The 26,237-nt window shown below is 38.2% G+C and overlaps 1 protein-coding gene across 3 annotated transcripts in view; it reads right to left on the bottom strand.

Moving 5' to 3' along the window:
- Nucleotides 1-1,661: 1,661 nt before the first annotated feature.
- PIP4P2 (phosphatidylinositol-4,5-bisphosphate 4-phosphatase 2) overlaps nucleotides 1,662-26,237 on the bottom strand; it is a 57,597-nt gene continuing 33,021 nt past the window's right edge. The window contains exons 5-7 of one of the 3 annotated variants that reach the window (XM_075023576.1): nucleotides 10,293-10,377; nucleotides 6,615-6,721; nucleotides 1,662-2,121 (exon numbers count right to left, since the gene is read on the bottom strand). In XM_075023576.1, coding sequence (XP_074879677.1) covers nucleotides 2,083-2,121; nucleotides 6,615-6,721; nucleotides 10,293-10,377 — 231 coding nt within the window. In that variant the 3' untranslated portion in view covers nucleotides 1,662-2,082. The remainder of the gene's footprint in view (nucleotides 2,122-6,614; nucleotides 6,722-10,292; nucleotides 10,378-26,237) is intronic. The other 2 variants (XM_075023574.1, XM_075023573.1) reach the window with 2 other exon arrangements.

Raw genomic sequence — 26,237 nt, forward strand, 5'->3', positions numbered from 1 at the left:
TCATTTATGCCAGCCCCAGGCAGCTGCTTCAGATAGTCTACATGTCTCAGATCACACCAGATACCTACCATTAGGCAACTGAATCAAACCCTTTGCCAATAGAGTCAATGGAGCCTAGTTTCTCTACACAAATGTGGACGTCAGAAAGGGATACCCACACACCTAAATTTAGATGCCCACGTTAGAGACAAATTTCACCTTTAAATCTTCTTACGGTAACTCAGCAAAAGGCAATGCTTTTAATACTGAAGTCCAAAGCTTTCCCATACTGACATGATCCAACTAGAGATATGTCCATTCTTAAAAAGGCACCCAAATAACCCTATTATACTCACAAATTATGTATCAGTGAAAGTTTAAAGGTTTCTTGTCTTTAGCAAAATAAAACTACCTATACTCCTGAAGATCTGGCTGCCTTTTTTCCTATGCCAAGATGTCAGTCTAGTGTACACCATGTTTTCTTTTGTCACTCCTGATCTACCAACAAAGGAAATACAGTGACATGTCGACACTGCGGCAGGGTAAATCCTTAAGTGAAAACTGACACACTACACTGAGGTTTCTGACATTTTTCCTTTTCACTGGAAAAACTATATTAAAATTATTCTTAAAATAACTGCTTTAGAACTTCATGTCAATCAGATGCTGGGGAGCGAAAGGGGGGGAGGGTTCTAGTAGGCCATATGTCCTTCTAACAGTTATTCTCCTTTGTATATTTACTAGTAAACAAACACTTTAATGAATCCTACACAAGAACAAGTTTGAGAAGTTTCACTTAAAAAGTTTTGAGAGCTACACACAGAAATTGCCTTCAACACACACTGGGGAAAAAGATCCATAGGACTCCCTCTAAAAAACTCCCAGTGATTAAAAACCAACGAACCAACCAAAGATTACAGTTCTTTGTAACGTTACTTGTAAACAACATACAAATAAGAGTATACTTGCAAGCTTATTTTAATTGACTAACTGCTGCTAAATGTAAAAGAAACTGAATGCAAGCAATTTTATTTACATAGTTCAGGGAAAGAAATCTAGTCTCTTATTAAATGCAACTTGAAAGTTTTCTCAACTATTGCAATTACCGTTCAACACATTCTCATTTAGCTTCCATTATCATTTGTGACAGAGGTTAAAATATTGCTTTCAGTGCCCAAACGATGTTATTGTAGGTCTTAATACAGGTTTTGAAGGTAATTATATTCATACAAAATAACTACTATTGATGCTTGTCAACTGAAGGATGCTTTCAGGAAATACTCAAACTACTGCTTTCCACTTTACTATTAAATACTACAGTATACTAATTTAAGAATTAACTATGCATTGGTATTTACCCATATAAGATGTGATTAAAATCTGTCTTGCTCCCCAATTTTGCCCATTACTTCCACTTTTCAAAGTCAAAAACACTGGACAATTATTTACAAAGAACTTCAAGGAATGCAATGCATAGGCAGTTCTTTTGTTCTGATCCATGATGAGAGAAGATGTCTCATTTTAGTGAAATGGTTATTAACAAGAGACTTCATACCATGAAAGAAGGTATGTATCCACAAAATGTTAAGGAATCTCTTGTGTCAAGACAGAGTTTTCAAATTAAGGAAGAAAGCAAGGCAAGTGGGGGGGGGGGGAGGCGGGGAAGAAAAAGAAAAAGTTAAGCTAGAGGACTACATATCCTAAGGATCTGAGATTTGACACAGCCATATTTGTTGTTCCGTTATTACTGCTAAGGAAGGGAGATGGGAGCAAGCAAAAAGTCCCAGTCAAGTATTGGTTTAGAACTTATGGTCAGACAAACTATATGGCTATATAACACAGACAAATTCTGTCACAGCAAAATGTAAAATTATTTATTTTCACTGTAATTGTATTACCATGTCAGGCATTACAAATAAAGTTTTGACTTTTAAAGCATTCAGGCATTTAAAAATTAAAGCATTCAGGAAGAAACAGGCATTTCCATTAGTTTCATAGGGTCCTACTTTCATCTGTAGGCACCCGAGTACCTTCAAAAATCTTTAAGATCTACATCATACATTGCTCCTTCACTGATGGATTTCTCATCTTCCAAACAACCTGTCACTTCTTGCATATGTCAATAGAAGGGTTGCTCTTTTCCTGCAAGACAAACAAACCCTCAAATTACTTCAGTTACAAGAGGTCATTTAAACAAAGTTTTCATGGGTCTGCTTATAACCCTTTTCTACTCCATCATTTAACAACTTGATATTTTTTTTAATGCAAACAGTTCTACTTTCATTAATCAAAGAGACTTAATCTGAAATCTTCTTGGAAGACTTTGTCAACACAGTAACATCAGTTTGGTTTCAAATGCTGAGCTATGTATAGGTAGCCCTGATCCCTACATCTCAAAAAATCCCACTGTCTTTCGGGACAAATGCAACCTATAGCCCACTAACCATAAGAGCAGCATCTCCCTTGTACCTGCCACTCTAGGGAGCTTTCTCCACCTGGAAATACAGCTTTCAGTCATAGATGGGCATATACTTCAGCAATAACTTCAAAAATTCAGAACTTGGGAAGTCTTAAGATGGTAAAGAACCACCTGAATACTCAATTCAGTGGCAAACTGTTGACAACCACCTGCTCCTAAATACAAGCTCGTTGACATGTTATAGGATTGACTGTTCATCATTAGAAATTTATTTGGAGGCCTCCTTCTGCCCCTTTTAAGCATCATTCATTTAATTTACACATGCATCTCATTAATCCCTCTGGTTTCTGTGCAGAAAAATGGGTGACATGGGATCAGTCAACACACTGGAATTTTCCCATGTAACCATGAAATCTGCTGCATGAAGGAAACTGAAGTGCAGAGGAAAGAGGATGGATAATGGAACAACTGAATACCACTTACTGTTCAGTGTAAGTAAATTAAGTGGTTTTGCACACTCCACTGAAAACAAGTCCTGAATAATGATATCATCAGGATACAAACATTCTACTATCATTTCTGGTACTGCTCTATGAAAAGAGTACTGTCTTTAGGTGACTTGTTATCAGGATGCCACAAGCAAAACTGCACAGAAATCCACCTCAGCTTACCTTACAGATCTTGGGAACAGCAACGTTAATTTCTCACTATCATGTCAGCTCTGCTACAGGATGTCCTTAAAATTAGTCTGTATCTCTCCCACTCTTCTAGAAACCACAAAGGCTATGAGGAAGATTTTTTTTTTTTTTTCAACTAATGGGAACATCAGTAAGATCTGATGAAAGAGACACAGCTTTCACAGCCTCCCCAAACAATTATTTTTTTTTTCACTGTGTGGGTGACCAAGCACTGCAACAGGTTGTGCAATCTCTCCACAGAGAGGTTGTGAAGTCTCTGCCTGCGAACATATTCAAAACCTGACTGGACGTGATCCTGGGCAACCTGATCTAGCTGACGCCGCTTGAGCAGAGGAGCTGGACTAGGTGATCTCAGGAGGTCCCTTCCAAACTAAATGATTCTGGGAAAATTCATTAAAAGCTACCAAAAACATGCTTAGGAAAGAAAAACAAGAAAAAAAAAAACAACAACCCAAACCCAAACCAAGGCTGTAGATTATAATTCTGTCTCATCACTAAACAGATTAGAAAGAAACAGCACCTGGAAAACACTGTTTGCATCAAAACTAAAACTGTTTGTACTTGTCCTATAGGCTTTCCACTATTAATCAACCTGTTCTCTACTTCAGTGCAGAATGCTCAAACCCTGACACCCAGTCTCAATAAGCAAGGTGTCACACAAAGCAGGCAATTTAACATGACAGACTGATGTCACCATACAGCACCAGAAGGAGCCTGAAATCACTGCTTTTTCTGGATAAATTTGTTCTGAATTTATTTTCACTTTTCCTTTGATTCTACATGCCTTCTCAGATTACATGGTCAAGAATTATTAAATGTTTTTCCTCCAGTCTACATATTATAAGTAGTATTAAGAAAAATCCGTAACAGGCTCAATTCTTTCATGGGATATTGGGCTTGGGCTATTCTCATTTGAGATAAACCCTCTCCTGGAAAGAAAAATTGCTTACTCAGTGTCACTGTTTTAAGAGGAGCTATACACCCAGCTCCACATTCTGAACAGACAGAGGCCTCGCCTGTTTCCATGTTGACTAATCAGTTCTGTATTTCATGAAAATCTCACTAGCAATGTCTTCCAAGAGATGCAGCTAACTCAGAAGAGGAAATAATGCAGGTCTTTGTCCCGTAAAATGTTTGTAGTTATTGGGTTTTTTTTCTTCTAATTTTGAAATGTGTTTTATCACTCCTCATTCTTGAAATGCAACATGTATCTTTTCATACCAATATATGAGACCTGAAAGTAAGATCTATTAGTTGACAGGCCAAGTCAAGTCTAAGGCACTCCTGGGTAACATTCAACTTCTATTCTATTTACAGATTCTTATATTTGAATTCCTATACAGAAAAACTTAACATCTCCAAGTGCTGCAATCTTTTTATAGAAACTGACTAGCTAGGTACAGTTCATGTGTCTCACAAATAAAATTTTTATTTCAGTATATGGCAATGGGATTTCTAACAAGGTTCATATCTTTTAACTGAGATCTTACAATGTTCTTGGAAACAATGGTAATTTTTAGCTTTTCTTTGCCAACAAGGAAACTGCTTAGTGAAAAACAAGCTGGTATATCCATACAGACATGCAAAATACATCTTAACACAGTCCACATCCAAAGAACTTACATGTTTAATTCATGTTAATATGCCTCCAAACAAACTCCCAAACTACTAAAAATTCAAAGTCTACACTAAAATTCAACAGTAGAATACAACAACAGACAGTTTTATCTTATATTAACAGCAAAACATTCATTCTAGTCAATGCAGAAAAAAAAATACAGACTATCACTAATCAAGTTCCATGCTTATAATGGGGAACTAACTTCTGAAGTAGGACTGGCAAGCTAATAATATCACCTTTATATACTAATGAGACCAGTATACTTGCAATACCCTTCTCAACACTGTCTCCAAGATCACAAAGCAAATCACCAGCTTTTGCTTTCTTTTAATGAGAACAGGATTTTTTTCCTTTAGCTTCCTATTCAACCATCCATACTTTGTGCTTAAGACACCAATACTGATAATTAAGTGATACACTTTGTTATTCTAACCCAACATCCTGACTAATAAAAGTCTGTAATTTACCCATCCCCTTCTGCAGCTGAATAGAATCAGAAAACTCACTGCTTTTTTATCTGTATGATAAACTAGCATATGCAGGTGGGGGCTTACATATATATGACTAACACAAAGCAGAGGAAAGACTTTAAGAGCAGGACTCACAAAGAGTGAGACACTCTTATTTCTAAAGATGAGACTGTATATAACTGGATACACTTATGACATCATCTTACAGACATAAATCCTCCAGCCCAAAACAATCTCTTAAAACACATGCAACCCATCTTGGCTTGCACCAGTTTTTACTATCCTTCTTTCCCTCTACCCAAATTATTTGCAATTTAGCCATGTCATGAGCAATTTTAGAGTTCACTCGTTCACTGATTCCATTTCTGAGGGGGTCCTCCTTTACCTATGAACATAACCATGTGAAAGGGTATATATTATCAAAATTTGCCTCCCTTAGAAACCTGAGCAACAGAAGAGGAGGGAAAAGAAGTTAGGAAATTCAAGAGCTGAAACTTCCCTATCTGCAGGCAGGTTTTCAAACAAGTAAAGCTTTCATCTTGAGGACGAATAAAACAGTAAGACCAGGGAAGGCTGATTACTGTCATATGTTAGTTTAACTTTGCTTTTCCAAAGAACAGAAATTTAAGAAGTTTAAAACTGCCCTGAATTGTAGCCAACACAGTAGTCATCTAGACATACTTCTCCAGAACAGAAATACTATTTCTAGAAGAACTACACCCCAATGGCCTCAATAGCAGTCTAGTATGTAGCCTGATTTGGTATTATAACGTTCATACCCAAGACCGTTTTCCCACACTTGGTGTGTGGAATGCCAACAACTAGATTTTTTTCTCTTAGCATACAAAGTGTTTGAGGATTATTTCATCTCAGAGGTTAAGGTGGCACTCCTGGACGTCCTTCACATTCATCATTCATTTCTCCTCAACAACACAGACCAGAGCTGATGATAACACAAACTGCATTAAGCTCATTAACAGTTTTGTAGTGGACACTGACGGTATGGACAACTTAAACACTGGAATCAGACTTTCATAAAGCCAGAAATTTATCAAGATTGTTCTCTTTTATTTTGAAAAGACAGATATGGAATTCACATAGAATACCAAAGCTATGCACTGTGATTTCATAATAGAAAGCTTTAATATGATTTCATACTGACTTTACATTTGGAAACATACCTTATCTTTTGCCTGAAAACAAAGAAAAAACCCTTTTCCTTTGTATGGTACTTGCCATAGTAAGATGCCAAATATTGACTGAGGAAGTTATGTATAAAAGTAACAGAGCTAAACTGCACAATCTGTCTTTTGAAGGTTTTATCAATTTGGCAGGGTAGTCTGAAGAAAAATGTTCCCTATCAAATGGGTTGTCAAACCCTCCATGACTGTTTTTATAGCTTCACTTAATACGAAAAATGCACTTACTGGCTTTTCAAGAACAATTGGATGATCAGGAAGAAACTCTGGCTTCTTCTGAGAGAGGGAAACACTGGAAAGTTTCAGAAGGAAATCTCTGCTGTATTTGATCCTTTCTGTGAATACACAAAATCACTAAGTTCAACATTGTTGTTTAAGGCATTAAGGTTGGGAATTCAGAGAACTGGTTTGGTTTCTTATAGAAGGGTGGAAATGCTGCATATGGAATAGAAAAATCAATATTCAAACCAGCAGTAATTTAAGTCTGACCTTGCATCAGGATAATTTGTAGTAAATTACAGAGCATTTCACCTTAACTCTTATCAAATTGACTTAGTAAATATGGAAGACTATTCCAAGCTAATAAGGGTTTGTTGTTTTAACACAAAAGAACAAAAAAAAGGTGAATCCAACCTTATACTACAGACTCCCTATATCTTGTCCTAATTAACAGAAACACCACAAACTGGTCTTGAAACCCTAAGAAAATCTGTTTATAACTCACACAAAGTGGCACACATTTCTATGCCACAGATAAAAAAAAAACGGAGTGTCTCTTTTCTTGGTCCTATTAAGTTGATGTCTTTCAACAGCTAAAAGTAATTATGAGATCTTCTGCATTTAAACTGGCAAATGGATCAATACCAGTGAAACAGTTTTGACGGTTTTACACTGAATCAACAAGAGTCAGGGGCTTTGCTTAGAACGTGCATGTTATCACTCAAGTTTGTACCAATATCTCTACTCTAGCATAGCCTCAGATATAATACGTCTACCCATGTCCGTATTTTAAGCTGACATTCTTAAACAAGAGCAGAAACAAGAGAAAAGGAATTAGGCAAAGAAGGGACAAACTTTATCTCTGATCCTCGGTGACAAAGAAGTTTATTCCTTTAGGAATAATGGGCCTCCTGTAAGACTGTTTGGTGGATGAGGAATTGGCTGGATGGTCACATCCAGAGAGTAGTGGTCAATGGTTCAATGTTCAGATGGAGATCAGTGACAAGCAGTGTCCCTCAGGGGTCTGTATTGGGACCAGTACTGTTTAAGACAGTCGGATCAAGTGCACCCTCAGCAAGTTTGCAGATGACACCAAGCTGAGTGGTACGGTTGACACGCCTGAGGGACAGGATGACATCCAGAGGGGCCCAGACACCATCCAGAGAGACCTGGAAGTGAGCCCATGTGAACCTCATCATGTTCAACAAGGCCAAGTGCCAGGTCCTCCACCTGGATCAGGGCAACCCCTGGTATCAGTACTGGCTGGGGGATGAAGGGACTAAGAGCACCCCTGCAGAGAAGGACTTGGGAGTACTGGTGGATGAAATGCTGGACACGACCCAGCAATGTGCGCTTGCAGCCCAGAAAGCCAGCTGTATCCTGGGCTGCATCAAAAGAAGCGTGGCCAGCAGGTCAAGGGAGGTGATTCTGCCCCTCTACTCCACTCTCATGAGACCTCACCTGGAGTACTGCATCCAGCTCTGGAGCCCTCAATACAGGAAAGACATGGACCTGTTGGAGCAGGTCCAGAGGAGGGCCACAGAAATGATCAGAGGGATGGAACACCTCTCTTACAAGGAAAGGCTGAGAGAGTTGGGGTTGTTCAGCCTGAAGAAGAGAAGGCTCTGCAAGACCTTATTGCAACCTTTCAATACTTAAAGGGGATTTATAAGAAAGACGGGGACAGACATTTTAGTAGGGTCTGTTGCAACAGGACAAGGGGTAATGGTTTTAAACTACAAGAAGGTAGATTCAAACTATATATAAGGAAGAAATTTTTTACAATGTGGGTGGTAAAGCACAGGAACAGGTTGCCCGGAGAAGTGGTAGATGCCCCAATCCCTGGAAACAATCAAGGTCAGGTTGGATGGGGCTTTGAGTGATCTGGTCTAGTTGAAGATGTCCCTGTTCATTGCAGGGGGGTTGGACTAGTTTTAAAGGTCCCTTCCAACCCAAACTATTCTATGATTCTAAGAGAAAGCAAGGAATTGACTGAGATAGCCATAAAAAGCACTTAATAACCGTAGAGACAGATAATTGAAGGCATACTACCACCTAACAGGTATCAAATGGAAATTATCTAGAACTGAAGGTACAGCTGGAAATAAGGAAATTTCACAGTGCAATAGAAGGGGGGTGGGGGGAGAGACTTATTTGTAGGTAGTACCTGAACAACAGGACCTCTAAAGTTGTGTTACTCTGAAGGAAAGGATTACAACAATCAGCCAACAAAAGCCCTTTGAAAATGAAGTGTTGGAAAAAATTTGGCATTATGGACAAATGTGGAGTAGACTCAGGAAGGCATCACAGAGCAATTAACCTCTAAAAAAAGATCCAAAGTGATGGCTTATATAAGAGACCAGGATCTGATGAGAAGCAATTTAAGATCTTGTAGAACACAATACTCTCTACACACCACAAGCAGAATCAATGAAAGGATCTGAAAGCCACCACCAACAGACAGAACTTGACAAGCCTGACACCAGACCAGATCCAAGGCACAGAACATTATTCTACTTACCAAGATCAAGAACAGAAGAAACAAACCTGAACCTGAAAGGGGATACATGGAAGACTTATTTTCAAGTCAGTAACACACAAGAGTGTAGAATTACTGCTCAAGAACCTGGGTGATGCTAACCTCATACAGAGGAAAAATAGGAAAGGCTTAATAGAACTTAACAGAATTCTTTCAATTCTTGAGTACTACTAGCAACAGAACAAACCAAGTCTTCTGATATTACTTCAGGCTTGGAGATTACAGATGGAGATATGAGATGCCTGATTACAGGAAGACATTAACAGAAAAAATTGTCTCAATGAACCAATGATCTAACCTGTATTACCGTCACAGTTCCTGTGATGTGTTTAAGAATGAAGAATTAGGCAGGAAGCAGTGCAGAGGACTGTGAAAATACATTTGGAACCCGACATTATCCATTAATGAAAAAAAAGAGTAACAGTTTGGCTTGTTTAAACTACCAAACCATGACAAAAACACTATTATGCTTTATGAGTACTGAGTGACAGGCAGTACAGAAAGAAAAGCATAAGGAGCAAACATTAAGGACAGTGTTGACACAAGAACAAACTGTCCAAGACTAATCATAGAAGAAATTAAGTGATTTCTAACCATCAGAAAATTAGTATTTCAGAAGCACTGTAGTAAGAGTAGAAAAGGAAGCCAAACTACTAAGTTCTTAAATTGGTTGCATGCAATAGTCTGTATGCCGTGGCTGACCCCTGCAACAGGCTAAAGGATGTAACTCACATCTGTACTTCCACACACAGAAGCCATTTACACAAAACCACGATTTTGTGTGAAGAAGCTTTTTTATGTTTGGAGTTTGTTTTTTCTTGGTTTTGTTTTGGCTTTTTTTTAAAAAAAAAAAAAGAGAAAAGAAAAAATAAAAAAAGAGAGACAGGTAAAACCTTATATATGCAAGCAAGTCCACCAGTGGAGGTTTCCCACCTTAGTTATGGCCAAGTTTTAACGCTTTCTCTAGAGTGGTATGTGAAAAACAGAAATGCTTCATATTGTTCTCAAATTGTGTCATGGAAGGAAGCCGAACTCTCAAAGCACTGGCTAATCAGAAAAAATGATACACAGCCCACATCTCTTCAAAGTTTAACTGTCTTCCATCTAGAAAATACAACTCTGACACAGATCTCCATGCAATATTTTACCTTTTTTTGCTTCTGATTCATGCTGTTTTGGTTGACAGGACATCATAGTTTGAGTTAAGATCTTCACTTCAGTCATTTCAGATAACTACAATAGGGAGGAAAGAGTTAAAATTTTTTTGATATATTTCACAAAATTAAGTTATGGAGCTTGTTTCCTTTAAGCATATTAGAACAAGGATGTATGTTTCTAAGTTTCTTAGTTAAAAATAACAGTTGTAGTACAGTTTCAGTAATCAATTTTGCTTTCACCAGTCACCAAGATTTTGGACAATTAATACTTCCTCTGCATGAAGAAAACTGGATTCTGTTCATTTTTTCTACTCCTTGCAATTGAATCACCATCTTCTTTTCAGTATAATAACAGTCTGAAAAGAAACAGTCTTGCACAAATTACACTGTAGTCAGAACTGTATCTATTTATAACAGTTGATGCATCTCTGACTTGAAGGATGAAGGTCCTGCAAAGAAACTGCAGAAAATTGTAAATAGGAATACTGGTAATGTAAAATGCCCGAGAAGCTTAATTTGAACCTGTATGATGTTTGTTACTCTTGATAACATACAATAAAGGAATAGTTCAATGACTGACAAAGCAGCATAGGTAAGCACATTTGAGACAGCAATCTTTTAGACAGAATTTTACAGTGCTATTGCTAGTTTTTAAAAAGAACACAATTATCTCCTCCTTTTCTCTTATCTCACCCAGAACACAGCCAGAAGCTGCTACACTGGGGAATAATAAAAGCAGGAAGTACTTTCCTTAAGACCAAAAGAGAGACTTGGATTCTCTCACTTTGCAAAAGGTTTCATAAGCATCAAGACTCAACATCTACAGTATAACACTGAGTTCCTTCCAGATGCCAAAACCTTGAAGTGAGTGGTTTGGAAAGCAGTTTACCCTCAACAGTTTGTCCTGGTTCCCAAAAGGCTCCACAGGTTTGGCTGAGGAGTTTCAATCTCATTCTGAGACAGATTTTTTTTTTTGGGGGGGGGGGGGGGGGCAGGCAGAACTGAAATTTTGGGAAGCATTTGTCAAAAGTGAAAGAGATCCTACTTTCTGGACAGAGACAGCAGTTAACACTTTGTACCATAACTGCACCACCAGCTTTCATTGTGTACCAAAACTACAAATTGTGAAATTGCAAAATATTTCTAGTATATTATCCACCCTGCTCGCACTTCCATTTTCTGTGGTTGAAATTTAGTTATCTTTTCCGGATTTTTCTAAAACTTCTGGGGAAAAAAATATGAAAAATCTACAGATTTCAGAGAATGAAATTAACAAGAGAACCACCCAGCAAATTCTAACTGCTCTGTGATGTTCAACTAGTCTTTGCAAATCTTAGCTATACAAAGGCTCTTTCTAAGTACAAACAAGGATTTAACACATTCTCAAATCCACAAGAAAAAAGACATGCATGATAAAGCAAAATTTACAGCAATGTGCCACACAATGTCACCACAATATTTTTATATTTTTTCTTGCACCATTTCCCATCACATCATCCTGTCAACTGCTTTATAATGAGGAGTTCTATTATGTTTGGTTTTCAGTCCAAAACTTAGCATTTGATTTGAGTATCACCACTCACAACAATAGTCTTATACATGTTCCTATCTGAAATTCATCTACAAAGAACGGAATCCATCTATAAAGAATATCCCTAGAGCAGGGCATGTATTTCTGAAGCTAAACATAACTTTTAAATGGTAGTGAAGAAGCAGTAAATTAAAACTGATACTGACTGATAGAGACTTTTCAACTCTCGCTACTTCAAGTAGATCTGAGGTAGTGGACTCAACACTCTTCAGATCTTCTGAAAATTCTTTGCATACCATGAAGTAATAAAAATTATTCTTTGCTTTAAATTAGCCAGTTAGGGCACAGTGAGTATTCAGGCACTTTCACTCTGAACACCAGTTTGGTGGAAATTCCCTAGAATCAAGGCTAACATCTTAGATACAAGGACTATCACTGTGCTCATTATTAACAGTAGCTCTTCTCCACTTCCTCTAAGGCTTAAGACTAAAAGATAACTAGAAGTTCCTCAGATAGCAGTTTTAATTCTGCAATTCATGGTTCTTTATACTCAGAGCTGAATCTAGCATTGAACAGTACTTGTGATGTGCCATAATGATGATTCTCTTTTCCTGGCAGAAGTCTAAGCAGCTTTAAGTGCGCATACTAAATATCCCAGAGTAAAGCAGTTTGGAGAACTCAGTCGCCAGATTCTTCTTCAGTTCTTTCACAGCTTTAAGAACCTGGTTTGTCAGAGTTGGGGATTTTTCTGTTTCTAACACCTCTTATTTTTTAAAATCTATTTATAAGTTAGTGGCAAATACAATCTGCTTTACTTTTTCAAATCTTCACCATTCATCATACTTTCAAAAAACTAACTTGCATTTCCTCTATCCTAACCTATAGCAATTTCTCTCCAATAGATGGTCTCTACATAAGTCTATGACTGGTAAAAAAAGTTGTAACAAGTTGATTTCCTTTAGCAATACTAAGTGTTATGTCAACAGTTGTTCTTGGTTTTCACCTCACAGTGTGTTTAGTGTTGTGCTGATTTATCTTCTGTAAAATGAAATATATTGGAGGAAGAAGGAAAGGCGATGAGGATAATTAAAGTGTTATGATTGTAGATACAGAGCACTACTACTGTCTTGCCAAAAAGGCAGTAAGATTTAAAGTACCTGAAATACAATTGCAATTTTGAAGAACAAGTTCTTGAAGTACATATACAAGTTCTGAAACACACATATATATTATTCTAGGAATGGGGATATTATTTCACCATATCCAGAGCCAAAGAGCAAATGGACAACAACGTACAGCTTTCTCATATAATCCCTGACACTTTTTGAAGCACAGAGAATGTTCAGCAAGATTCATTAAAGACTGGTAATACACAACTCTGTATCATCAGATTCAGGTCCAGATATCTTCAGAACTAGATACTGAATGTTCCTACATAGAAGACTATTCTGTGAAGTTGCTATGCCAGCCTTCAGGCCAATGCTGCCCATCAAGTAGGGATTCACAGGGTACTAATCAGGTGGTATTTGGAGGTACCCATGCAACAGCTGACAGTCCAAAGCATTAAAAACTTTTTCAATATCCTATGCCAAAGAAAAAGTTTAAAAAAGAAATAACGCAGCTATACTAACATCAAAGAAATGCAGCACATATCTACATGTAGCCAAATGAAACTGAGTATTACAACACCGCTGACCACAAGCCTATTCTAAAAGGTAATAGTTTGTTCTCCTCAATACATATTGATCAAGAGACAAGCATTAACTGTTAATGTCCCTATGTGTGATCAAGGATAGGCTGCCAACACCTTGACTTTTTTTTTTTTCCTTTTTTAACGTCAAAGGCAGCTTCCAGAAGCTTCATACAATAAAGGAAGGACTACAGGATTATTAGACCTCTTCTAAAATAAAAAATGAAGGCAGACACTTGGCCTAACAACAACAAATTTTAAAACTTTCAATATACTTTAAAGAACATTCAAATCATGAAACATTAAGCATTTCAGTTGAACACTACAAACTTCATTTTGCAGCAAACAGCTACAACCAATTTCAAGTTTGAAGGACACATTGTACCATGTCTAAAAACAAGTATTTCTGGCAATAAAGCATTAGAGTGTGTCTTGGTTTTTTTTGAATGCTAAGGCCCATTTATTGCCCAGTGCAGCAAAGCCAATGAAACAGAACTACTGAATGCACTGGAACTGTTTAATTATCCAGTTTTGTGACGTTTGCTGCCTCAAATGAATTTGTGCACGTGCTAACAAAACAAAACAAAATTATGTCTAACGTTACTCTTTACACGTAATAAGCAAAAACTGAGTATGTGTACTTTAAGTTTAAAATAGCTGTCTTAAATTCAATGAAGACTAAAGAAATGCCACACAGACTTTCATAAGACTCTTAAATAAGTAACTCAGAAGATGTATTTTTCAGCTACTAGTGCATGCAAACATCAGGCAAAGGCATTCCTGAAACTCATACTTCTTTTTAACACTTCTAACACTGCTGGTTTATACCATAGAGATTCAAGGACACTCCTAGCTGGAAATAGAGTTTACTTTTTATTTGGTAACATAAGGGATCAGCTGACCTTCAATTTATAGCACTCCAGAACAGACTCCATCAACTTCGTCATCTACTATTTACTCAATACTCACCCAGTCAACCTTACTCTGCAAACATACTTCAATGTTGCTGGGTAATTCATCCTGAAAGTTTAATGCACTGGCTGATGCCAGTGAAGATAAGAGAAAATATTAAGAAAATGTATATTAAATAGACTCCACATTTTTATTTCGTGATGCTTGCTACAAGAATATCACTGAAATCCAACTGCAAAGAGATTATACAGACATTTATTCACAACTTAAAAGCTCTAAATCACCACAGGACCATTGTTCCATTTCTTCAATGAATTTTAAACAAAGTAAGAATTTATCATGTCACTTCACTTCTGTCCGCATTAGCACAACTGTCACTGTTTCTCTGGCCACCAAAAATTTCTAATGTAACAATAATAAGAGCTGTAATACTGCAATATCTAGAAGGCATACAGAGATTTAAAAACAAAACCAAAATATACACACCTGACATAAATACTGCATGATTTTTTTCTTAGGCTTGCTTGTTTGTTTTAAACTTGTATGAAGGCTAGATAAGAATAGTACAGTGCAGTATATTGTAATTGCAATAAAACCTAAAGAATAATCTATTCCTTAGATTATGTGTATTTTATGTTTTCAATAGCAAGAGTCAACTAACCCAAGAAATCCAAATTTAATAGAGAATCCTGATCCAGCTTTCTGAAGCCAGAATTTCAGATGCCAAGCTACCATCTTGGTAGAGAAGAACACCACCAAAGAGAGTTCTGCATAAACCTAATGCAGTTTAAATTCAGATTTTCTCACAGAGATGATGTAGTAAGATCAACACAGAGGAAGATATTTATACAGCACTGTAGTTTGAACAAAGTAATTAAAATCCAAGTCATCTTACAAGTCGTTATTTCCTTAAAAGCAACTGAAGCTTTGGCAAAGTGAACTATCTTAGCCATGCTACTCACCTTGTTTAGAAGACAGATGATGCACAGGTCGTGCTGGCTGAAGGGATTTACCAATAAACTTTTTAGTTTCCTTTAACATTTTGAAGCATCACACTTTAAAAAAGCAGCAGAAGTCAATACAGAGCATTCAGTTTCACATATGGATGTTAAGTAAGAAGAACAGTCTATCTACCACTGGTTAGTTGCATTTGACAAGAGGATACACTGTATTTTAGTATCTGGGCAGGAAAAAGAAGAAAGGCCTAACACAGAAATTTTCTTAGATGAGTGAATATGCCGGATAAAATTTGCATAAAGACAGAATCAGACATCTCTCTCATTTCTCCTTCCAATTGAGCTACCCTAGCTGCTTCTCAAAAAGATTTTTTTTCCTGTACGTATGTCTGTACACTTGGAGAAAGAAGATGGAGACACGTGATGGAAATGAAGGTATTTTCTAACAATTTAATTCAGTGGGGTTTTAATTAATTAACATCAGTGTACCCTTTACAGTCTACTGGCTGCACAGGAGTTCCTTTTATATATCTCTCTCTCTACATAAAATTGCATAATTGTTTCTTAATATCTACTTTAGTTAAATTAATAGAGTTTTGCATCTTCCCACTCAGTTTACCTGCTATAGAAGCACAAAAAACTGCTAAGGTGATGCTGGGCTGACAAATCCCCCACTATAAGCAAACCATCAGTCGTAAAACCTTAATTTGTAATATCTATATCGTAATTCTTCTCCTTACCACCCCCATCTCATTTGTCAACTGGGAGATTTCATGATTTGAAGGAACTTCATCTTCTTTTAGACAAAAAGAATAGCAGAAACAACTTTCTTTCAAACTTGAACACTGAACTTTTAATACATTCAAGTAAGAGTTTTCCAACATAGCCAGTTTGAACCCATTCAGGTCTAGAAACCAACTGTTAAATGGTTGCTGTTGAGCTAAAGCTAGGAAAAAAGTTCTGGTTTGATTCCCTGGTTTTCCCATCTTCTCATCTTAAAAAGAAAGACTTGAAAGCTGTAATCAAAAGCAACAATAACAATTCCTGCAGATGAATGAACTGAGACTACTGATGTGGAAGATATATTTCATTTTATCCATATTGGGAATGCTTGTTTAATTCATATTTATACTAGATACTAAATTTCTGCATAAAGCAATGCGGTAATAGTATTTGCATCAGAAGATAAAAAAAGCAAGTCTTCTCCCATACCCTGACTGCAAATGATATGCACACTTTTTAAAAATAGGAAAAACAGTTAAGCAGCTGGGTACCTTCTAGAATGTAGCACACCTGTATTTTTTAAGGCATTCCCCTGATGATGAAAATAAGATGACTTGTGATGACAGCAAAACAATATATTCTGCCCCTCTGCCCTCCACTCCCCCCCCCATTTCCATGAGGAGGATGTCTAAGAAACCACATACGCCCAAAGCAAGCAAAACAGAAAAGAGTATGAGCAAGAGGGGGGCATTTGGGCAGAGGTGACATCAAGTACAGTGTTATAACAGCTCTATTTCCTCCTTTAAGCAGGAAGGAGGCTAGAAAAGATCTCAACAAGTTATCTAGCCCACCTTCTGGATTAATACAGCGTTCTACCTGACTAGCATCAAGAAAAGTGGAGAGAGATTAGTTTTAATAGCCAAGAAATAAACTGCTTCCATGAGAGACTATTGCTGCAGGGGCACCTCCTGCACCCCAAGACTTCCCCCTCACAAAGAGCATATTGCTTCTCAGGAGTTCCTCCAACTGGCGTCCTGCCCACTAGAAAGGGAGCCTTCTGCAGGAGCAAACAGGCCCATCAGGATTTCTGTATGACCTTTTTTTTTTTTTTTTTTGAGCACCTCAACAAGCTGGATATTCACAGCACACAGCTTACAAGGGCCCACCAGAAATGTTCTTTGGAAGACTCCTTCCTGAACACGTGAAAGAGAATCAACACAACTTCTGTGAAAAATCCCCCGAGCCCAGCAGGCCCACGAGTGACCAGAAACTGACCATCTCCCCTGGCCCAAAGGGGCACACCACTGTTTCCCTGGGAGCCCCCCGAACGCCTACCACATCCCACGGGAAAACGAAAGGGCTCTCCGCCAGCCAGCCAGCCGGACAGCAGCCGCCTCCCTGCCGCGCGGCCCTCCCCGGCCGCTCACCTCGCCGCTCGCCAGCCCCTCCCGCCCTCCTTGGGGCCGAGGGATCCCAGGGGCTGCCGCAGCCCGCAGCCCACCTCTAACCGCCTCCCCGGGCAGCGTCCTCAGCCGCAGGCCGCGCCTCTGCCCCACGGCCCCGAAGAGGCTGCGAGGCGCCGCTCTCCCTCAGCGGCGGGCGGGGCCGGCCTTCGCGCGGCGGCTTCGCCACAGCCGCGTGCTGGGCGGGGTCGGGCGCCGGCGGCCGTTGAACGGTCGCGCCGCCGGCGGGTGGCGGCCGTAGGCCTAGCGGCGGCCTCCGGCGTCCCTTAGCGGGGCTGCCGTGGCTTCTTCCCGCTACCTGTTGCGTTTTAGGGAGGGGGCGCAGGCTTGAGGGTGCCTCGTGAGGGGCGGCGGCTTTTGTCGGCCCCCCGCCGAGGAGCAGGAAAGGCAAGATTTGGTGCTGCCGCCAGCTCCCTCTTCTGTCGGGACTGAGAGAGACTGGAAGCGGAGGGGGTGTCGTTCGTAGTCCTTAGAACTACTGCTCCGTCCCACAGGGCGTAGTCACGTTTCGGCAGGGCCTTAGGAGAAAATAAGTGACTTTTGAACACAACTGTGAGGCCTCCACAACTAGACTCGTCCAGAAAGAAAAGGAAGATCCACAGGCCTGGGAAGGCTGTCAGGTGTGGTTTGTGAATCAGGGAACGGCCGTTGCCAGCCTGTCCGGTTGCACCAACCAGTTACACGGGGATGAGGGACCAGAGAATGGCCACCAGCTTTTCATTTATGTAAGTGATGACATCCTGCATGTTTTGGAAATCAAAATATATTTTTGCTTGTAACGTGTGACCAACAATAACAATGGATATGCCCTGCTAACTCCCAAAGGGGCACACTAAAATTCCCTGATGTTAATTTGCTAGATTCTGGGTAGTCACCTTACTTAAATTACGTCAGTACACAATGTTAATGAAAAGACCTTAACTTTTTTGTTAAACTTTTTGTTCTTTTTTTAGTATTTCATAGCACCTACTAACTCTGACTCCAGAGGTTCAGAACAGGTAGGTGACATCAAGTATGTAACTTAGATAAATAGCAAGTACTTAAATAATAGGTATTTAATTATTACTATCCAATGTTAAGATTTACAGTCCTGGTTTATTATATATAAAGATGTTTTTGTTCCACCAAGCATCTTGGTTCTTCTTTGCTGCAATCTCTGAATTTTGTTTTTCTTCGAGTCAGGTATGGAGAGTTGAATACTGTTCCTGAAATAGAGGCTAATATATAGATGTCATGCTCCCATAGTCTTCTCATGTAACACATCATCTTTCAGTTAGTTTCCTGAACTGTTCGTGCATGGTGCACCATCACGTTCTTTTTGCAGACACTGATGCAGTACAGCTGCATACTCACTAACCCACTTGCTGCCACTTAAAGTCTGGTTTGAAGTAACTTCTCTCAAGTGAATTAGTTTATACTCAGACATATCATATTCCTTCTGACCCATCATCTAGTCTCATAAGATTATCATGTAAAACAGTTACTCCCCTATTCATGTCAACCATTTCCCTTAGCTAAATTAGAACTAATTATCAATTATTAATATGTAAGTGCACATAAATATTAAATGTCTGCTGCTACTCCAGAACAGTTACTGACAAGAAAGTCAATGGGGCAACCAAGATAAAGGTATGGTTTTTCATGGGCGCTGTTGTGGTTTTTGAAAGAAGCACGTCAGGTGCTGCGAACCAGATTTGCACAACTCTTTTTGTGGTTGACCTATCAAAATGGTATTGTGTACAGTGATGTAAAATTACATATCCTTCTGGTATTTGTGCAAATTTAAATATGCTAAGGATGAATTAAACAGTAAAAAACCCCACTTGTGTATTTCATAGGGGCTGTAGACTGGGCTGCTGCTTTTAATATATAGGGAAGGAGAAGGGGCAGGAGCAGAAATAGGGCAAGAGGAAAGAAATGGAGTGTGCCAGGTATTTTGAAAGCTTGTTGCTCGAGGGCCTGCTGGGAAGATGGGAATATTAGAGCTGGTAATGGCTGTTTTTTGAGGTGCCGACTGTCCCAGCAGGAATAGTTATCACCTCACACACTGCTGCCCATGAGTTGGCAATACCAGCAGTAGCAACGAGGCCAGCCTTCCAGCAGTCTGGTGTAGGCAGAGGGAGCACTGGACTGCAGCCATTTCGCAGATCCCAGCAACCTGCTGTCTTAAGCAACTTTGCCTGTGCCTAGAGAGAATCCTGCTTATGATCGTGGGAAATGAAAATATAAGCTAATGTTTTTTCCACTTTATCAATTGTCTCACAGTGTGCCTGGTGCTGGTAGTTACCCTACTGGAAATTTCTACTTCATTTGGTTTTGTTTATGTTCTTACATTACATGATGATAATCTAGTGTTCTCTCAAATACCTGATATATACAATAATTAATTTAAAGAGCCAATGACAGGTCTAGACAAGAGACATTTATTATATGTATATCAAAATATAAATATTAAAGGTTTTATTGCCATGTGAACAAAACACATATATGTAGAAAAAGCTGACCCCCAAACCAACTGGCTTTTTCTACTTGGTGAACTAATCAGAGAGATTATTCCCTTTTTTTTTAACATATTGCTTGTGCTCCTAAAGGCTGTAGATTGCAGAAAGCCACACAGTCACGTTTACTCCCTTTACTAGATACAGTTCAGGAAAGCATAAAACATTTATGAAAGACTATCAATATTGCACATGTGTCCTGGTTCTGGCTGGGATAGAGTTAATTTTCTTTCTGGTAGCTGGTATAGTGTTATGTTTTGGATTTAGTATGAGAAGAATGTTGATAACACACTGATGTTTTCAGTTGTTGCTAAGTAGTGTTTATACCCAGTCAAGGATTTTTCAGCCTCTCATGCCCAGCCAGCAAGAAGACTGGAGGGGCACAAGAAGATGGGAGGGGACACAGCCGGGACAGATGACCCAAACTGGCCCGAGAAATAATCCATACCATGTGACATCATGTCCAGTATATAAACTGGGGGGAGTTGGCTGGGGGGGGCAGGTCGCTGCTTGGGAACTAACTGGACATCAGTCAGCAGGTGGTGAGCAATTGCATTGTGCACCCCTTGTTTTGTATATTCCAATTCTTTTATTATTATTATTGTCATTTTATTTTTGTAATTATCATTGTTATTTTCTTCCTTTCTGTCCTATTAAACTGTCTTTATCTTAACCCACAAGTTTTACTTTTTTTTCCCTGATTCTGTCCCCCATCCCACTGGGTGGGGAGCAGTGAGCAAGCAGCTGCGTGGTGTTTAGTTGCTGGCTGGGGTTAAACCACGACAACGTGTAAAAATGAGCAATTGCGCATCTAAATGAGCATGTAATTGTAATTGCACATGATTTTAGTTTTGGAATGGTTGGCACTTAATGGCAAAGTAATGGCTTTGTGCTGAAATGAAAGGACTCTTGGGTCAGCCTGGGGGCAGACTTGTAGTTGCAAGTTTAAAAAGCCATCTTCAGTGTAATTTGTCCTTGAGTTTTGCAGCGAAATGTAATCAGCCTGCTTGCATATGTAATTGTAATTTATTTAGCAGTACTTTTGGGGGAGACTTCTTTTTTTTTTTCCAAAGCCACTTTCAAAGTAATTTCATCACAACTTGTATGCTTTATTAGTCAATAGAACAAACGCTGAGAGACAAGAATATATATGTGCACACACAGAGTATTTTAGTTGTATGTTTGTGAAATGGCTACTTCAGCTAAACTAGTGACTTGTCCTGTGACGGCAGCACAGGGAAAGAATGCAAAAGCTTTTTTACCCCCTGCCTGTTACTGAAGTTGAACTATTTACTATACTGATGCTGTTCTTTCAATTGATTTGAGAATTCAGAATGTTAATCATGAGCATTAATCTTGTTCTTTTTGACTAGAGAAACTGTTGAACTAAAAGTGGGAAGCTGTTGCTGTACTTAGTGCTTACCACATGTAACTAAAAAGAGGTTTGAATGTTTATGATCAGCATATAATACTATGTACATTAATATATGCAAATATATTTTCTTCACATACAAAATTTCTTTCACTTCTGTCAACTGTCATGCTTCTCTTGGATTAGGATTTTGTATTTTTCTTTAAAATTCATTTTCTGGGATCATTAATTATAACAGATTCTCAACATTTTTCCTCAAAATTTCTGATTTTGGTGAATGTGGAGAAAAATCTTGATAACAGGGATCAAAGGCACCATACAGGTACCAAAAAAATCCCCAAATGGCAAATAAAACTAATTTTATAAATAAATATATAAAAGACATATCAAAATCAAACGTTCATTATTTTGGGGGAGGACTGCCTTGCTTATCTCTCATCACTAAGAGATGGCAGTGCTGAATTGCAGGGGTTAATTACCGCACTTAACTGAACAGTGCATTCAGGATGTATGAACTAAATATTCTGAATAACTGCAGACACTGAACATCAGAATTTCATCTGACCTTATTTTGTAGGCTCTGAAAAACCACCTGCACGCCCTGCTTCTTGAAGGGGATCCCAAAAGCTACTGGCAGGAGGATTAACAGGCAGAAACGCCCAAGGAACCTGTAGGGTCTGTTATGTCACAGAGGCTTTACCTGGGTAGTAGGGTCTGCTCTTACTGCCTGGACCAGCACGGGCGCTGCACGCTTCTCAGAGTTGCCCTTTTGGTTTTGGTAGGCTAAACTGTGCCTCTGTTGAAGGAACTAGCATGTGGAGGGCACATCTCAGATGCAGAACTTTATTTTGCTATGATTGCATTGGATAGTGGAAGAAGATGCCACAGGACAGCTGATCACTAGAGAAGGAAAACTGCTAGACTGCAGCTAATAGCTTGATGAACTAACTTTGTATATGAAGGAGGGTATCAGAAAGTATCAAGATACCTGCTGTTTGCTTATTTTTTTGTATTAAAAAAAGCATAAGAGAAAGAAGTTAGGAAAGATTTGTGGTCCTACATGGATCAGTCAATAAAAAGTCATCCACAGCTATCATTATTCAGAACAACAACATTTTATAATCTATGTACACATACACTTAGTAGTAGACATTTTAAAAAAAAACAAACAAAACACATATATTTCTCATGTGTGTTTTTATATATGCACAGGGAAAGAGACTCATACATTTAACAGTTGATAATAGTATCCTGGAAGAGTTCAATTTGATTTGGGAGACTGGAATTCTGAAATTGTGGCTTTATGAACTTAGTGCAAGTTTTGCACTTTTTTTCTGGGTTTGGGCCAGAATTTCACCTGTTATTTGTATAGATTCCTCTACTCTGAATTCTTACATATGATGTATCTATCATAGCTGAATTACAAGACCTAAAAATCTTTATATATGCTGGAGTTAGTCTCTGAATCTGAAAAGAAACTTCCAAGAGAAATCAGCTAATGATCCAAGAGAATGCAGAATTTTGCTTTCCAGTATTTCAGTCATGGGAACTGTGTTTAGTTCTTACGCAGACTGAGATTGTTGTCATATCTTTTAATACCAGGAGTATATATAGTGTCTTATGACTAAGACATTGCTACCTTTAGATTCAGATTAAATCAGCATGATTCAGCAAATGCCACCAAAACCTGTACTGATAAATAAAGATACAGTAAAATGGGGATAGAAGAGTCAGGACTAAGAGCATAACAGGAAAAAAAAGACCAAAGTTTGGAATGTGACACAAGGAAACGTATATTAGCTGTGCAAAAAGAGTAGTGATTATAAAAATTACACATATTAAAAATACGCATTCGTGTTTCTCTGGATTGAGATAATTGTTTATTATCACAGCTGTGCGGAAAAATGGTTATCAAAACTGTTGACAATTTTAGTTTACATGCCAAATAGGAAGTATGATTTCAAGACAATAAAACTGTTATGTGTTCAGATGTGTGCATATACATATGAGGGTAAGAATGACATAACTGAAAATTAATCCTATGTAAATTAATCCATTGTCATGCACCCTGGGAAATCAGGTTTGCTTTGTCACCTTGAAATATATTATTCTAAAATTACAAAATGAAAATTACCACATATTGGTATGGCATAATTCTGACCTTGTTCAGCTTTCTCTAGATGCAAGGTATGGCTTGTTTCTTACTTATATTGCTATTTAAAATTTAATTTACTTACAAGACAAAGAGATTAGTATTTCTATAGCTTTTAAGATAGTATCTGTCTTAAGTCAGTTCACTGTTCTTCTAGGTGGTAAGTGTATATCCAATAGCTTGTAATTCTGAACTATCAAGACAGCAGTAGGTATAACTTTAGCGCATATTGATCTTTCTGCATTATGTAATGTATTGTCTCCGTTTCTGTGTTCTTCTGTTTGCATGTATCAGGGTTTCAAATGCTTTTTACAGCAAATGTGCTTTCCAGCCCTTTCTGTCTTTGCACCGGTATGTATATATATGTATAATATACTGCAGTACAGATAATGCTTCATGTAATGTCCAGCAGACATTATAATTGTGGAAAAGGATAGGGAGAACTACTGCAGCTTCTTTGCAGTTCACAGTCCCCATTCCCTCTGGAAGCAGGACAAGGAAGCAGCAGGGCAAGAGCCTTAGTCTTGTCCTAAAACAGAGTCTGGAGCACACACCTACCTACAGCATAGAGATCATCTGGCTGCTGTGTCTGCTGTTGAAGACAGTGAGAGTGTAGGAATATCATTCTCTGCTTCACTGCATGGAACTGCGTTCTCTTGCCATGCAAGCTAGCATGAGAGAACCAAGATAGTGCATTGAAGTGATCTAAGAAATAGCAGTTAAGAGGAATAGAGAAAAAAGTCTAGCACTGGAAGTTTTGTCTATGCTCTTAGTGGCTGCCTTTTCCCTGCCAGAAATAGCAGTTTGATAGGGTTAATGAAATAACTTCTGCCTGGGCAGGGACTCCTTGCAATAGAAACTTAATTGCTGGAAGCCGGAAGGCTCTGGCAAGTGAAGACTTGCACTGGGGTGCGCTAAGGGAAAATTAACGCATTGTGGGGCTTGGCTTGGCGTTGCCTACTGGAGATTACCCTCCTAATAGAAGCCAGAAACTGTACAGTTTATGCTCCAGTAGACTCACCCTTTACTTACTCAGTTATCTAAGCTTCCCACTTCATTGTAGGAATGGACCCATCAAATTTCAGGTGTTTACGTAACTCAGGACAGCAGGTTGTTCTGGCCAAGGTTGTTTTTCTTGCCCAGATGCACTGGATCTTATGCTGTAATTTACTGTGTGCCTCTTAAACACTGACAAAAGTAGGGAAAAAGCAAAGGTCACCAAAGAGTAAATGAGAAAAATGAACAAGACCAGGCCATAAAAAAAAGAATTGTTGCTGTTATTAACCAAACACAGAATTCATATTAAAAAAAAAACAAAAACAACAAAAAAAAACCCAAAAAACACACAAAGCAAAAATAGTGCCTAGAAATCCTGTTCTGGAACTGAAGCCATACAAGCACCACAGGAATCAAAATTAATTTGATTTTTTGAATCTTCTTCAATATATGAATTTGAAAAATAAATTCACTGCCTGCAAAATGAACAGTTGAAGTCTTTGACATTACTGAGAATAAGCACAGGATGTGGTCTCCTAACTGGCAAAACCAAAAGGATTTTAGATTCACCTTACTAAAAATAAAAAGGAAACATTAAAAAAAATTAGATAAAGTTCTCATTTCTATGTAGGAAATACTGTTTGTTAATCAGTCTCTTCTCTAAGCTTATGCTTACAGAGGCATTTGGCCCCCCAAGACAGTTGCAGGTATTTCTTTGTTTTCATTTATAAACCTTATTTTCTAGGGCTTTAAAAGTTTTACAGTAATACCGTGCCTTGGTCTGGAGCAAATTTATACCAGTACATTGTATCTCTTTATTTTTATATTTTTCTACCACAGCTTATATTATTAGTTTTTAAAAAAATATTTTTGGATAAATATTTTTTACAAAGAGCTTTAATCCAGATTTAATGTTTATCATACAAGTGTAGTGAAAGAAATTTGGGAAAAAAAAAAAAAAATCTCTGTTTATATGAGATGTAGCAAAAAAAAGATATTTTTCCTTAGAGGTTGTAAATATATAAAATATTTTTGGCAAGTATTTCACTTTTCATGCTGTCTTTTAACTGCCACTGCCAATTAAAACCGAGGTTTATGAGAAACTGGAACTTTTCTGGAATAGTCTTTTTAAGAACATATTAACTGCAGTTTAATCAACAAATATAACCCATTTTCAGATTTATTAGTTTTTAATCCAGTTTTTAATTAAGTACAAAAGTATTTAGGAAGTTGAGATTTTGAAGGGAGTCTTCTCAGCCATTCTTTGCAGAAGTCTATTATTATTCTTCAGAAATTAGTTTCAGCAAGAAACAAAACAGCTTGTGAGCTGCTGCAACCCTCTCTCCACCCCACACGCAACTAGGTAGATACATATTTTGAAAGTTAAACATGGATATCAGTATCCCATTCTGAACATTAAGCATGTGTGGCCCTGGGTCAGGAATTTGTTGTTCAGTCTGGTCTCACTCCTGGAAAGCAAATTCGAAGGACTCCAGTGGGATCAGTATCTTATCAGCAATACCATTTTTTTCAGGAGAAGTAAATCTTAACTTTTGATGTTTTGAATCTAAGCAAAGTTAGCAATATAGCCATCGTTGAAACTATATTATAGATAGTTGTACTAAACAGAAAATGTATCACTC

The sequence above is a fragment of the Buteo buteo genome, chromosome 3, assembly GCF_964188355.1.
Source record: "Buteo buteo chromosome 3, bButBut1.hap1.1, whole genome shotgun sequence".
NCBI lineage: Eukaryota > Metazoa > Chordata > Aves > Accipitriformes > Accipitridae > Buteo > Buteo buteo.